The sequence below is a fragment of the Marmota marmota genome, unplaced genomic scaffold (assembly GCF_001458135.2).
Source record: "Marmota marmota marmota unplaced genomic scaffold, marMar, whole genome shotgun sequence".
NCBI classification, from domain to species: domain Eukaryota; kingdom Metazoa; phylum Chordata; class Mammalia; order Rodentia; family Sciuridae; genus Marmota; species Marmota marmota.
The window spans coordinates 552,348-568,553 of NW_026000221.1; the positions used below are offsets into that span (position 1 = coordinate 552,348).

The window sequence follows — 16,206 nt, forward strand, 5'->3', positions numbered from 1 at the left end:
TTTTTTTTTTTTTTTTTTTTTTTTTTTTTTTTTTTTTTTTTTTTTTTTTGTGCTACTGGGTATTGAACTAAGGGCCACTTTACCATGAAACCATATTCCTACTCTTTTTTATTTTTCATTTTGAAACAGAGTCTTGCTAAGTTTTCAGGCCAGCCTCAAACTTGTGATCCTCCTACCTCCGCCTCCTTAATTGCTGGGATTATAGGCGTACACCACCACACATAGCTATTTACAATTTTCAAGAACTCTTTTATTTTTTCTTAACATGTTTCTTATTAAAATCAACAAATAGTATTCTATTCTTGTTCTTTCCTGGACCCATACCATTTCATATCTTCAGTACTGGTCATAGATTTTTGGTTTAGTTTATTCTCTGAATATATCACTTTCTACCAAGTCACTTTTTTTAATAGCTAATTAGTAAATGTCTCTTGTATTAGAAGTTTTCTAGACATCTGATAAGCCTTAGTAATTTATCCCTGTTTAAAGGTGAGAGATTGAAAAAATGATGGAAATTCTGAGGACACGAAGTACTTGCCATCTCTGCACTTCCCAGTAGGTGGAACTGGTTTCCCATTTTTTAAGACAGTCTCCCATATCAACACATCGGCATTTTCAGGTCTTTCTACCTGAGCTAGTCAAGTTTTCCAGAGATTTCCAGTTCCTTCAAGTCAAAGAACAGGATTCCAGGGTTTTGAAGACAGGTGTGAGATGATGACAAGGGTCTCTGCATTCAGTGTTCCTGTGTTCATTTTAGTGCCCCTGTTTGTTTTGATACCTTTGTGTCCACATTGCCTCTGGTATCCCCTATCAGAGATTCTGTTTGACCTCTCCACAAAGGGAACCCGTAGTCTACAGGGTTGGTAAAGAAGATATAGGAGTATAAAAATTTCTTAAGCAAATTTAAGCCCTTCTACTTATTTTAACATACTTCCTTTCACCTTTCTCTTTCAGAGAAACCTACTACTATCATTTGCAAAGCTTATTGGAATGTTTTTTCTTTGTTTTCCTTTCTTTTTTTTTTTTTTTGGCAGGGAGGCAGCATATATAGGATTGCTCTTTTCTACTGCTAGCTTAGGATTCAGCTTTGTGTTCTAAGTCAATTAAAAAAAATAAAATTTATTCCTTTGCCAAATTCATATATTTGGATTAATCATTATCCTTAAAACATGACACACTCGCCTTATTTGTTTTTAGTTATCTAGTTACCTTTAATTTTATAGTCAGCATGTCTTAACTATCCCCCCAAATCAAAGATGAGGATCTTGACAATTCCCTATATATACATACATCCAATCCCCATCTTTACATCTCCCTGCACCTGAGTGATCATCCTTCATGTCCACTATGAATGTTCTCATTTTTTTCCTACTGTGTAACTTTATAGCATATACATGTGTTCTTCAAAGTATATATTTTTATTTTGGCTTCCTTTAGCTTTATATTAAAAGGTTTCATGCTAGTGCTATGGCATATACCTGTAATCCCAGCAACTTGGGAGGCTGAGGCAGACAGAGGATCTCAAGTTTGAGGCCAGCATGGTCAATTTAGTGAGGCTCTAAACAACTTAGTGAGACCCTATCCCAAAAAATAAAAAGGGTTGGGGTTGCAGTTCAGTAGTAGAGCACCCCTGGGTTCAATCCCCAGTACCAAAAAATAAATAACAATAAAGGGTAGCATTCTATATTTAAACTATTTGGACTCTTATTTTTCACTTAATATTTTATAATTCTAAGATTTGTCCATATTACTTTGTCAGTGTAGCTTATTCACTTTGACAACTTTATAATATTACATAGTAGTGAATATCCTTCCACCTTCCAAAATTTTACTGTTGTTGTGTCCTTTCCTCTTCCTTATGAATTCTTTTTTTCTTTTAAAGGTGGAGGGGGTTTTTTGTTTTGTTTTGTTTTTAGTTGTAGATGGACACGATACCTTTATTCTGTTTATTTAGTTTTATGTGGTGCTTGGGATCGAACCTAGGGCCTCTAGCATGCTAGGCAAGTGCTCTACCACTGAGCTACAACCCCAGCCCGCCCTTGTGAATTCTTTATATAATTATTTGCTGTAATATTAGTGAGGTTTTAGGAATAAACAAATTAGGTGTGTGCATTCAGCCTACCATTTTTATCTTGGTTATCTAAATGATCATCAAAAGTTATTTTGACTTTGAGATATTTTTACTTACTTGTATCACCTAAGCCCTATATGATGTGACTCTTCTTTCTATTGCAGAGATGTTATTAAGTGGCTGGTCAAAGCAGTAACTGAAGATGGGAATCAAACTTCTTCAGAAACAGGAATCTTAAAGGCCAGCGGTGGACATCCTTCTCCCCAGTCTAACCTGACCAAGAATACCAATCAGTTGTAAGGGGCAGGCAAAGTTGTCTTTCCCTGAGCTATTGGGTTTTAAAGAATAGCACCTGTTCTGAAGAACAGTTTACTCAAAGTTAACAACTCTTACAACATAGACTGTTTCTTACTAAAGACTTATTTTAACTAAAGGCTAATTTGACAGTAAAACAGAAGCAAATTCACCCCTAGGTAAATAAGACTTCACCAAGCGAGTACAGATGGACAAAGCAGAAGTGAAACAAAAGTTAGAGTACCCTGCCCTCCCATTCCTGGGTTTCAAGAGCCAATAAAGGGTCATACCTACTCATCATTTCCCCAACATGGGAGTGGTGGGTAGTAACATTCCAACCATTAGTCCTCAGAAACCTGTGTTTGGTCCCTTAATAGGGAAAAAAATAACAGTTCAACCTGCAGGTTCTGACAGGTATAATGGCAATGACTCAGACCAGGGCAGGTCTCATAACTTCAGACTGTGAAAGAGATTCACAGTGTTTCATTTTTCTTCTTTTCCCTCATTACTAGGGATTGAATCCAAGGCCTTGCTGCACATGTTAAGCAAGTGCTCTACCAATGAGCTACATCCCCAGCCCTTTTATTTTATTTTGAGACAAGATCTTGCTAAGTTGCTGAGTCTGGCCTAGATCTTTCAGTCCTCCTGCCTCAGCCTCCTGAGTAGCTGGGATTATAAGCATGTGCTATAACACCCAACTCACAGGATTTCTTTTATGGAATTGAATGTGGCCTTCACATTTCTTGAGAGGTGACCAGGATTTTAGAGACTATGGCTGCCTTTATATTGGTAACGTAGAATTCCATATCAATCATCTTGATCACACTTGACATTCCAAATTATTGCATTTGCACCTAAGTTCACATATTATATTATAACATAGTTGCAGCAAACTAACTTTTATATTAACCCTATGAGCTTCAGCTAATTTAGGAGACAATCTTGTCCCAAAAAGAATACCGTTTTAGAACAGTAAAGCATTTATTTTGGCATATTGTGGAAGGTCCCTAAAGTGGGGTTATTCCAGAGAAATCATATACAAACCCAAGAGGAAGGTAGACAAGCCTCCTTCAGTGGAAGCTAATTTCATACAATAATCCTCATAATATATTTTATATGTAAATACTAGTAGAAATAATAATAGGGCTCCCTATTATATCATGATCTTATCATTAATAATTAAAGGTACTACCATTTACCATCAGTCTCTTTTTGTCAGATATTTTACATATCACTCTCACCTTGTGAAATACGTGGTATTATTTCCCCTTTTATGAGTGAGACTTGGACTCAGCAGTTTAGTAATTTGTTGAAGGGCAAACAGTTTATATAGCCAGAATCCCTTGTCTATCTGTTGTGTCACTGGATGGAGATTTTCTGAAAACAAAGCCATTTCTTTTATCGTAAATAATACATTTTAGAAAAGGCTGGTGTCAGGTCAGGCTCACCTTTCTGAGGCATTGCCTGGATGCCTGGATTCCTAATGCCACATCAGGTCAGCTTTCTGCCACAGTTAAGTCTGATGAAAAAGAAGATCAGGTTCCACCAGCGGAAGTTCTGAGACTGAATTTAGTATGAAACCAGTAACAGGATAAAATTATGACATACGTATTTTCTCCTATATCAAAAAATTCAAATAATTTTCAGTCACTGAGCCTATTTATATCATATACAAAATAGGGAAGTTATAGATTAGCTAGTTCTTAAAATTCTCTCCACCCTTAAAATTGTGCAGTTCTATTTTTGAATTGCAAAGCAGCTTGCTTTTGCAGTTCAACCCAGGTTCTGAGAGGTTCAGATAGTATAAACTGGCAAAAGAGACTCCAGCAGGTGAAATTGCTAGATAAAAGCATGCGGATAGTTGGAGTAGTTTTCCCTGACCCGGTATATGGTTTACAAGATCCCTTAATAGTGTGTTCTCGTTATACCACTGGTAGGGGACGTTCCAGCCACATGATGGCCTCTTGTTGCCCTCCCACTCACTCGTGTCCTATGTTCTGGACTCAGGATTGTGTGCCAGCTTCAGAGGATGCTGTCCATAGCTGTAGAGGTGGATAGGACTCCTACCTGCAGCTCCAATAAAATTGCTGAGATGATGTTTGGGTTTGTGCTGGACATCCCTGAAAGGAGTCAAAGGTGAGTCTAGTTGTGTTTTTTCATTAGAAAAGAAAAATATTTCTAGGAAGTCATTTTGCATAAATTAACTTTTCTGTCTATCCTGCCTGCTGGAAACAATTTCGAGAGAAAACTCGAAATGTAGATTAAAAAAGAAGGAAGGAGAAGGAAAATTGATTATGTCTCTTTAACCATTTGAAAGGAGGTTCCCCATTTATTATTATTTGCAATTAAGGCCTAATTTCTTGGGAAGAGGCACGAGACCCAGAATTCTCACTTCTAGAATTCACCCTGAAGACACATTTCTAATAATACGAAGTATTGGTAAAAGAGTATTTACTACAATATTGTTAATGATTACAAATTATTAGAAACAAGCCAGACATGTTAATACAGGTCTATAATCTCAGCAACTTGAGGGGTTGCGGCATGAGGATTCCTGTCTCAAAATAAAAAATAAGAAGGGCTGGGGTGTGGTTCAGTGTTAGTAACCCTGGGTTTTATGCACACATGCAAAATATATTGTTAGATGTTTTTTTAAAAAAGCAAAATACAAAAGAATATGAACAATAATATATCTTAAGGAAAAAACCCAAAAATATGCATGATTATGATATTTATAGAAAAAAAGTTAAGATGAACCACAGAGTAATAAAATGTCTTACAGACAGAGGATGGATGAGATTGGGTAGAAAGAAGAAAAGGTATTTGACTGGGATGGTAATGGCGACAGTGGTGGTGGTAAATACCTTCCTGAGCATGCCTTTTTTGTGTAGTTACAACTTTTAAACTTTTGGGAGCCATGATGTTTTACATTCTGAAAAATCAAGTGAACTACAAACATTAATTGTATTTAAAATTAATAAAATAATGGAGGAGAAACGAGTGATAAGCCTAAGTAACTTTTGTTTTAGGATATTTTCTTTGGAATGGGGCAGTGCTGGGGACCAAGCCAAGGGTCTCATTCATGCTAGGCACTGAGCTATATATCCCAAATCCATCAACTAACGTTTTGAAAAAATGTATTGATTTATTAATATTTTTTAGCTGTAGATGGACACAGTATCTTTATTTTTATTTCTTTATTTTTGTGTGGTGTTGAGGATCAAACCCAGTGCCTCATACATGCAAGGCAAGCGCTCTACCACTGAGCTACATCCCTAGCCCTTATTTATTTGTTTGTTTGTTTATTTATTTATACCAGGGATTGAGCCTAGGGGTACTTAACACTGAGCTACATCCCTGACCCTTTTGCATTTTTTATTTTGAGACAGGGTCTCACTAAGTTGCTTAGGGCTTCACTAACTTGCTAAGGCTGGCTTTGAATTTGTGGTCCTTCTGCCCCCGCCTCCTGAGTCGCTGGGATTATAGTCATGCGCCACCACACCCAGCCATGTAACTTTTTGAGAAAAACTTTTATTTTAAAATAATTATAGATGTACAGGAATTACTATTAGAAAGAGGTATCCTTCGCCCTGTTTTTCCCCAGTGCTTGTGTCTTGCATAACTATAGTACAATATCCCAAACAGGAAATTAACATTGATAAAATTCAATGTTAGTTTTCAAATTCTACCCATCTTACATGCACTCATTTTGTATGTAGGTCTGTATAGATGTATGTCAACATACAAAACTTTACCATCACCATGAGGATCCCTTTTGCTAACCTTCTGTAGCCATAAACATCCATCCTTCCCAGCTCCTGGCAACCACTAATTGGTTCTTCATTTCTGTCCAAATAACTTAAAACAATGTTTGGACTAAACATCCTCATGCTAAAGACAGAGTGGACTGTAAATAAATACTGAACTCTATTTACTAGGTTTCTTTTTCACAGAGGCATGGATTAACAAATCAAAAACTATCTTATGTGTATTCTAGGATTAAACAGATAAATTTATTATGGATAATGAGAGCCAAGTTTCTCACTGTCAGAGAAGAGAGTTACTCATATGAAAGGGAAAAGATAGAAGGAATCCTGTGGGGCTGGATTGGAATTGGAGGTATCAATAAGAACTTGTGGTTTCTAACAATTATAGATAGATGTAGATGTATGAGGGTATATTTGTATATATATTTTACATAAACATGTTTGTGTATGTATGTGTGTGTGTTCATACATCTGTTTCCTACCTCTGCACACTGAGAAAGCATAGAGCATATTCACCTTAGTTTTAGTGGGCACACCTTATACCCAAATCTTTGATTCTAAATACCAGTAGACTCTGAAAGGAGTCTACAATCCTTGAAGAAATGGCTGATTCCAGCACAAGATAAGACTGACACATTTGTATCAGAAAGTAAGAAAATGTCCAAAAAATGTTCAGAATATGTCAAGACATGAGTCAGCTTAAGGGGCTTCTGTCAGTGGAATTGGGATAATTTGAGCTCCAAAATGATAGAGTGAAGATTATATCTGTTTAGTAAAATAGGAATTCATGACTCCAATACTGACAGGAAGGAACCTTTCTCTTTACCATAGAAAAGTAAACCAGGCTGGATGAGGTAGCACATATCCGTAATTCCTGCATCTCGGGGGATTAAGGCAGAAGGATTGTAAATTCAAAGCCAGACAGCATTTTAGCAAAGCCCTAAGCAACTTATCGAGAACTTAGTCTCAAAATAAAAAATAAAAAGGCCTGGGGAAGTAGCTTAGTTAAGTGCCCCTGGGTTCAATCCCTGATACCAAGAAGATTAAAAAATCAAAATGGAAGAAGAAATGATGATTTAAGGGGGAAAAATGATGTTTTGACCATAATAATGATTAATTCAGAATTGAATGGATACTAAAATGGTGAAAGTTTATGAAGGAACAAGATATTTTAATGCCTCCAAGTATATCACCACAATATACTCATTTATTGCAAAGGAAAAATAAAGTACAATGGAGGCACCACCGTGATCAAGTGATCAAAGTTAATACCAATAGCAGGACAAGTTGGCATTATGTGCTTCTTATTATGAGTCACTGAGAATAACAACATTGTTTTTGGAGTTCTCCTGCCAAAAATGTATAATCTTAATCTATTCATAGAAAAATATTAGACAACTCTCAAATGAGAGACGGTCTATAAAAAATTAACCTGTACTTTTCAAAAATGTCATGAAAGACAAAGATTGAGGAATAATTTCAAATTAAAAAGACATTAAAAAAAAAAAACAGAGCCAAGTGCAGTGGTACATATCTGTAATCACAGTGACTCAGGAGGCTGAAGCAGGGGGATTGCATATTTGCAACCTGGGTAACTTAAAAAGACCCTGTTTCAAAAAACAAAGAAGCTCAGTGGTAGAGTGCCCCTGGGTTCAATCCCCATTCCCTATAGTGGGGGCGGGAGGGAGCAGACTGGTAAATGCAGTGTGTGATCAGAAATAACAATATTGGGGAGATAATAAAAAACTGATTGTTTTAATATGCTAGTATATGTATGTTATTTTCCTAGATTTGTTTTGTTCTTGTTTTGTTTTATTCATTTGTTTTTTGATATTGGGAATTGAACTCAGAGGTGCCTGACCATTGAGCCATATCCCCAGCCCTTTTTTGAAATTTTTTGAGACGAGGTCTAAGTTGCTTAGGGCCTTCCCAAGTTGCTAAGGCCCCTCTCAAACTTGCAGTCCACCTTTCTCAGCCTTGCTGGGATTATAGGCATGCATCACAGCAACCGTGACTTTCTTGTTTTTTGTTTGTTTGGGGTTTTTTTTTTTTTCTTATACATGACAGTAGGATGTATTTTTACATACATACATGGAGTATAACTTCCCATTTTTGTGGTTGTACATGATGTGGAGTTAACACTGATCATGTATTCATATATGAAGATAGTAGAATAAATCAGATATAACTTTCCTGTCTTTCCTATTCCCATCTCCCTTCCCCTCCCTTCATTCCTCTTTGTCTAATCCAGTGAACTTCTGTTCTTCCCCCCATCCCCTTATTCTGTGTTAGCATCTGCGTATCAGAACATTCAGCCTTGGTTTTTTTTTGAGGGATTGGCTTATTTCACTTAGCATGATAGCCTCCAGTTTCATCCATTCTTTATGGCAGAGTAATATTCCATTGTGTATATATACCACATTTTCTTTATCCATTTTTCTGTTGAAGAGCACCTATGTTGGTTCTATAGCTTAGCTATTGTGAATTGAGCTGCTATAAATGCTATTGATGTGGCCGCCATCACTATAGTATGCTGATTTTAATTAAGTCCATGGGGTATATGCTGAGGAGTGGGATAACTGGGTCAAATGGTGGTAAGCCAGGACAAAATTTACGCAGGCTGTGGCATAAAAATTGGATAAGAAAATACACTTCAAAATAAAAGGTTATTAGGGGCTGGGATTATGGCTCAGCGGTAGAGTGCTTGCCTAGCACGTGCGAGGCCCTGGGTTCAATCCTAGCACCACATAAAAATAAATAAAGATATTTAAAAATATTAAAAAAAAAAAAGGTTATTAAATAGGAAAGTTGTCTTGTGAGCAAAGTAATATACACCTTAAAAGAATTTGAGGAATAGCTTGCAAATATACAAATATAATAATATGGGCTTCTGTGTATGAAAGAAGATGTAGAAAATTATAGGAAACCGTTAAAGAGATGAGATGGATTTTCAAAAATATTCTAGAGTCTTCGAAAGTTTTGAAGTAAGAAGCAAAGGTTGAAAGTATTCATTCTTCTTTTTAAACTCTGTTTTGCACAAATATGTGTGTGTGTGGTAGAAGACAAAGGTAAGGGAAAATTTAAAATGCAAAATTGAATTTGTTTTCTTTTTTGAGACAAGGTTTCACTCTGTTGCCCAGGCCGACTCTGAACTTCTGTTCAAAGTGTTCCTCCCACTTCGGCCTCCCAAGTAGCTGGGATTGCAGTCAGGATCACACACCACTTATCATGCATAGCACCACTTCTTGCTGCCATCTTCTCTTCTGTTCTCAAGCTGTCTGCCTTCCAGAAACTGGCAAGGACTACCAAACAAACCAGAAAGCTTCAGTCAGCCCAGAAATGCATCTGTGTACCTGATCCAGAGCCCTTTTGGGAAGCTGACTACTTTAAAAACAATAAGTGTGATTGACTTTCCTGAAACAGCTTGTTTTGTCACTCCCTTGCTCAGAAGTTTCTAAAGGTATCCAGTCCACCTTTGCTGTGAAACTGCAGTGAACCTTGCCGAGGGCAAGGGTCCCTCTGGGACTCTCCAAGTCCTACTGAAATTTATGAAGGCACAGTGCCACAGCTCTATGCTTTTTTCTCATTGCGTGTGTTTTTTTGTTTTTTTCCCCTCCTTTGATGCCTCCTGCCTTGAATCTGTTCCTCCTAGACCACTCCTTCAGTATATCCTCCTCTAGACTTCTGGTCCCCTAACCAAATGTGTTCTCTCTTCTCTGTGTCCCTGGGGCGATACTCACAGCTCACATACATGTGTACGTGGCCCATGCTGAGTTCCTGTCGCACACCTCTTGCTTTGTTCAACTATCAACTTTTTTAAAATAATTATCTGCCTTTATCTTAGAATTTTTTCTTGTGGCAAACACTATCTGGTACATTACAGGCATTCAGAAATATTTATTCTCATACAGTGTGATGTAATTCTTTTTAATGTGTCCTAAACTTGTCTTTTTTAAATGTCAGACTTTCCCTCCTACTGGCACTCATTAATTCATAAACAAATCCATGTCTGTCCTGTCCATAGGCGTTGTGATTATGTAGGTCTCCATTGTATTCCCTCAGCTGTCTTTTTTTAGGGCAGTGTTAAAACATTCAGGGTGAATTGTGGTATATGTTCTTTGAAATATAATTGTGATGGTTAACTCCCTCTTCCACTTCTCCACACAGAGAGATGTTCTTTACTACCATGGAAAGCCACCTTCTGCGCTGCAAAGTGTTAGAAATCATATTCCTGCACAGCTGCGAGACACCCACCCGCTTGCCCTTGTCTCTGGCCCAGGCCCTCTATTTTCTGAACAATTCCACATCACTACTCAAGTGTCAGGTATGTTTCTTTTCTTTCTTTTTTTTTTTCCTTCAATTCCAGGCCTAGTACACCTTTTCCCTAACCCCACCCTTGGGATTTTAGTTTGTGGCATTGTTTAACATTGTGTAAAAGTGACTTGAAAACTGTACAAAAACATTAATGGGGGAAGCATTTATTACCAATTGTTTTATTATCTCTGCAGTCAGATAAAACCCAGTGGCAGACTTGGGATGAGCTGGTCGAGCATCTGCAGTTTCTGTTGTCCAGTTATCAACATGTTTTAAGAGGTAAGGAGCACTTGTTCACAAAAAGGTATTGTGGGAGGGCTCACAATCAACATGATTATGAATGATAGTTACTCAGAGAATTCTGATTTGTTCACTTAAATAAATATTGTTTTGGGTTGTAACCAAAAGGGACATTGAATCACATATCTGGAATCACTACAGTGAAATAGGAAAATTGTATGTTTTTGTTGTGGCTGATAGACCAGTGGGCTTTCTAGTCGTATGGCTGTATAAAGACAGACGTCATCATATCCTGAAAAGTTGATTAGCCTTAACATCTGACTCTGCTGTCTTGTTGCAAGGTCTTTGTTGGGTTGGTTGTTCACTGATTGTCAATACAAGGCAAATACAGAGCAAACCAGTGGCATGGTGGACCTGTACATCTTGAAAAAGATGCAACATATCCCAATGTTAGCCTATAAAACTTGCTCTTCATAGAAACTCAAGTCACAGATGAGCCAGTGCTTGGCAAGGATCTTGGGAAAGATCCACATGACACTCAGGAGGTGAATGTTGACAAGGATAATGATGGAATAGCTATTTCAAATGAGAAATATTTTGTTATCCCAAAGATTATAGAAGACCTTGGGAAAATGAAAGAACTGCTGAATTTTATTTTTTTGTATAAAAGAAAACTGGAAAGGGGAGAAACCTGACATTTTTCCTGGATGTGTTGGGCTGAAAGGACATATTATCACATATTCAGTGGTCTTACCAAAAATCCATGACCTGGATCTAATCACAAGGAAACATCAGACGAAATCAGATGGAGGGACCTTTTACAGAATAACAATCTGTACTTTTCAAATGTACCAAGGTCTTAAAAACTAAAGAATATGAATAAGAAACTAAATCATATGAATATTACATGCAATACATGATTCTAGACTGGATCAAGTGCTGGGAATCTAGCTCAGTGGTAGAGCGCTTGCCTAGCATGCGCCAAAACTTGGGTTTAATCCCTAGCCAAAAAAAAAAAAAAAAAACCATTATTTGGACAATTGTAGAAATTTGAAGAGATTAAATAATAGTATTGTATTAAGTTTCTTGTCTCTGAAAATTGTACCAGATTTTGATAGTAAATGTCATTGGTTTTAGGGAATCCATACTGAATCACTGTACACAGTATCTACTAATTATTCTCCAATAGTAAGGGAAAGACGCATACATATAAAATTTGCTTAGTTATGATCATGTTAATGTTGACTTTAACTCAGTAATGGGCACATGAAAGTAATGAGAACCTTAGACCTTCTCAGGCCCAGAACTGGAAATATAGAAATTGGTTTTTTCCCCCAAAATAGCACTAGATTAAAAACTTCTGGGGACTGGAGTTGTAGCTCAGTGGTAGAGTGCTTGCCTGGCATATGTGAGGTACTGGATTTGATCCTCAGCACCAAATAAATAAATAAAGTATTTTTTAGATCTTAAAAAAAACCAACAACAACAGTCTGGGTTTAGATCCCAACTCTAGGATATACCTTAGTGGTAAAGCACCAATACCAAAAGAAAAAGATTCTGTCTTTAGCCCTTACTGTGTGTTGGGCAGCTAACTTTATGTCTTGAGGCTTTGGTTTCTTTTTCTGTAGAATGGGGATGATACTATGTAACTTGCATTCAAGAGTGTGAGGAAAAAATGGTAATTGTTCAGTCATTATAAGTTGAATCTCAATATGCCTATTTGCCTGGCCAGGGTTAAACTACAAGGATCTTCTCTTGTTTCAGATTCTTAGGACTAAAATTTCAAAGGGTATCTTGTGAAGGCTGAAATATGTAGTTGTATACTTTGTGTGATTTTAGCAGTATTGTAGGTGCATATCTTTCTTCGAACAAAGTCCCAAAGGCAAATTCCCTGAATACTTAGCCTCATTGAGGTTTATGTAATTATTTCTTTTGTAACGTATTTTGTATGGACCTAGAGAGCAGTATGCCCCAAAATGCTATTTTGCAAATGTTTGAGCAGAGCGGCCTTATTGTGACATAGTTACTGAGCTGTCAGTTGGGCTTGCATTCTCTGGCTAAGGAAATCCATCCCCCACACCCCAGTTTCATTGCCATGTCACTCATTTGAGACTCAGCAAAATTATAAATTGCTATCTGTCATGGGAGTTTTCCTAATATTTATGACTACTCAAAACCTCATATTTTGAAAGTATGAGTCCTAGGAACTTAAACAATATCTTTAATGCCACTCAGCTGGACAGCTTAGGCAGAGCATCCCACAAAACTCAGTCACCAGTCATCCTGAAGAGAGTCACATACAGGCTTCCTGCAGAGATTCCTGTCCACAGAGGGGAGAAAAGCTGAAACAGGCCAGATCGTTTCAAATTCATACGTTCATCCAAGCAACAGATATGAATGCATTCTCTGTGCCTGGCTTACTGGGAAAACCTCAGTGAAAAAGACGACTAACATAGCTCCTGCCCTCACAGAGCTTACTGTCTAGTGGGAAGATTGAAGCTAAATAAATAATCACACAAGTAACATTTAAGTACAATTAAGATAAATTCTGTGAAGGAAAGTGCAACTGCACAGAACAGGAAGACTGTATCTATTTTTCGTGGAACCTAAGAAGCCTTCCTAGAGAAGTGATAGCCGTAATGAGAAGTACAGTCATCCCTCAGCATCCTTAAGGGATTGGTTCCAGGAAACTGCAAGGATACCAAAATCTATGGATGCTCAAGTCCCTTATATAAGTGGTGTAGTATTAACATATATCCTACATGCATCCTCCTATATTTTTTAGGGAATAAGGACAAGAAAGAAAAGTCTACATGTTCAGTACAAGCACACCTTTTTCTGAATATTTTCAGTCCACTAATGGTTAAATCATCAGGTAAGGAAGCTGCAGATATGTAGAGCTGCCTGTACTGGTATTGGCCAAATGGGAATGGTACAGTTTTCCAGAAAGAAGGAAGAGCATGTTTAAGGACTCCAAGGCAAAAAGTTACTTAGCGATTGTAGGGCTGGGCTTTAGTGAGTAAGGGCAGAACAATCCTTGATGAAACTAGAAGGGACAGCATATGAAGGGCCTTCTGAGTTGTGCTGAGGAAATTCCACTTAATTTCAAGAGTCAGGAAATGTCAAGGTGGTTTCAGGTAAGGGAATATCATAATCATATCTGTAAATTTCAGTGTTCACTCTGCCTGGTATGTGGCAAATTCTGCCAAAGTGACCCTGGTGTGGGTAGTGCAGTGAGTAAGGCAATAGGTGCAACCGAAATTCTTTGAAGATTGGCTTGATGGCTTGAATATGATTTCCAGGACTGAAAATAGAGAAAAATTTCCATCATTGAAAATCGAGAAAAATCTGCAGGAAAGATAAGAATTCAGTTTGGTGTATTAAGTTAGAAATTCTTAGTGGTGGTGCTGATGATAAAATAATAATAGTTAACTCCACTATAGATCCGGTAACTAATAACAATACTTTCAGCTAAAACAACTTGAGTCAGGAATTATGCTCAACCCATTACATAAATTGCTTCACATAGTAGTGAGCACCCTGTGACGTAAGAAGTTCATACCCACTGAGGCCTAAAATCCAAGGCCCTGCCAAATAGACCAGAACGGCCAACATTTCCTCCTCCCCCATGGGCAGTGCTTAGATGGGCATTAATGAGCATTATTCTAATAATAAACTCCACATTTTTCTTGCTCACATCATTGGTCTTCCCTGTTTCACCCTATTCAGTCAATGTTTCTTTCTATCTTTTTCAAAAACCATTGCTAGATTTGTCAGAGTAGCCGTGCCTTGTTTAAGAAAATCAAATTCTACCAGAAGACTGTTGTCCTCCTAAGACCATTCTCCACCAGTAGCAAAGTGAAACAGATCACGTTTCCTTACTTAAAACCCTGCAGTAAACCCTTCTAGATACTCCCCAAGGACAAATCCACATTTATTACATAGCCCAGCCTACCCTCCAATGCCATCTCCCTCCTACTACTCCCTTCTATGTCCCTGACTTGATCTCCAGTTTTCAAAGCAAGCTTTTTTTCCTGCCTCAGGGCATTTGCACTTGCTCTGCTGTTTACCTGGACTGCACACTCCCTAGAAGTAGACATAGTTACCTCCATCTCATCCTTCTGGACTCGCCTCAGGGGCCCTTCCTGGCTAGAGTAGACTGCTTACCTTCATTCCATCCCACCCCTCTTATTACTCTTTATCACAGCATCCAATTTATTTCTTTAATTGTACTCATGTCAATCTATAATTATTTTTGTGGGTTTATTCCTTCTCAGGATTCCTGTGACTAGAATGCAAGTGCACAGAGCTGGTCTGATTCCACTGTCCCTGCAGTCTAGCCTAGTTCCAGAAACTAGGTTCTCACTGTAAATTTTTGTTGCTTAAATGTTCAAGGGGCCCTATAATTACATCTAAAAGCAACATTGTTTTCTGTTTCCAGATCTTGGACACACTGTAATATATTTGTTATACTTCCTTTTCAGACAGTAATTAGACTTACTGGTATAAATCTAGACTTTTAAGTGCTTTCATCTGAAAGTTGATGAGAAATATATTGAGCATATTAATCGAAAATGTAACAAAATATATTGCTTAAAATGAACTTATTCTGTTCCATGTGGTGGCTCACACCTGTAATCCCAGAACCTCTGGAGGCTGAGGCAGGAGAATCACAAGGTCAAGGCCAGCCTCAGCAACTTAGCCAGGCCCTAAGCAATTTAGCAAGATCCTGTATCAAAACAAAAAGGGTTAGGGATGTAGCTCTGTGATAAAGCACATCTGGATTTAATTCCTAGTACTAAAAAATAATAATAGTAAGTTTATTCTCTTTTCTCAATTTCCAAACACTATTCAGTCCTTTTGGGATTATGCTTATTTATAAAATAAATGAGACTGAGAAAATGATGCTGGAGTTACTTTGATGCATCTGGGAGTCATGATAAAGTCCTCAGAATTCTTCAGTGCATTTGCTTTATATGTGACCCTGAACTCCTTTGTCTCAATTCCACATACTTCCAGAACTATTGGAGCTGGCCTGTGGATGTGGAATGAGATACCTTTATAACTTCTTATTTTCCTTAGTATTTTCATTTTCAGGCCTATAGAAAATTTAAAATAATAGTATAATGAACACCCTCTACGCCCTTCTTCTTGACTCACCAGCTGTTAACATGTGGCCACAGGTGGCTTAATGATTGCTTAATAATTACACTTTGGCTAGAGAGAACTGAGACAGTTGAAAATAAGTTGTACTATCATAGTCCTGCTTAAATCCTTCAGCTTGAATCTCCAAAGATATTCTTCTACATAACACTCACAATTATCACAAGAAACTGATTCTTGATAGAATATTATCTAATGTCCCATAATATCATATGTAGATGATTACTTTTGAGTCAGAACCCAGTCAAGTATCAAGCACTGTACTTGGTAGTCATACTCTTGATCTCCTTCAATCTCTCAATCACAGAGTTCCCAGCCTTTACTAGTCCTTCATAACAGCCTTTTTTTTTTTGGGGG

At 37.5% G+C, this 16,206-nt stretch overlaps 1 protein-coding gene across 3 annotated transcripts in view; it reads left to right on the top strand.

Moving 5' to 3' along the window:
• The window catches only part of Simc1 (SUMO interacting motifs containing 1), a 95,617-nt gene that overhangs the window by 76,823 nt on the left and 2,588 nt on the right, over positions 1-16,206 (top strand). For all 3 annotated transcript variants that reach the window (XM_048792300.1, XM_015488499.2, XM_048792301.1), the window contains 4 exons: positions 2,236-2,367; positions 4,373-4,501; positions 10,300-10,456; positions 10,641-10,725. In XM_048792300.1, the coding sequence (XP_048648257.1) occupies positions 2,236-2,367; positions 4,373-4,501; positions 10,300-10,456; positions 10,641-10,725 (503 nt within the window). The remainder of the gene's footprint in view (positions 1-2,235; positions 2,368-4,372; positions 4,502-10,299; positions 10,457-10,640; positions 10,726-16,206) is intronic.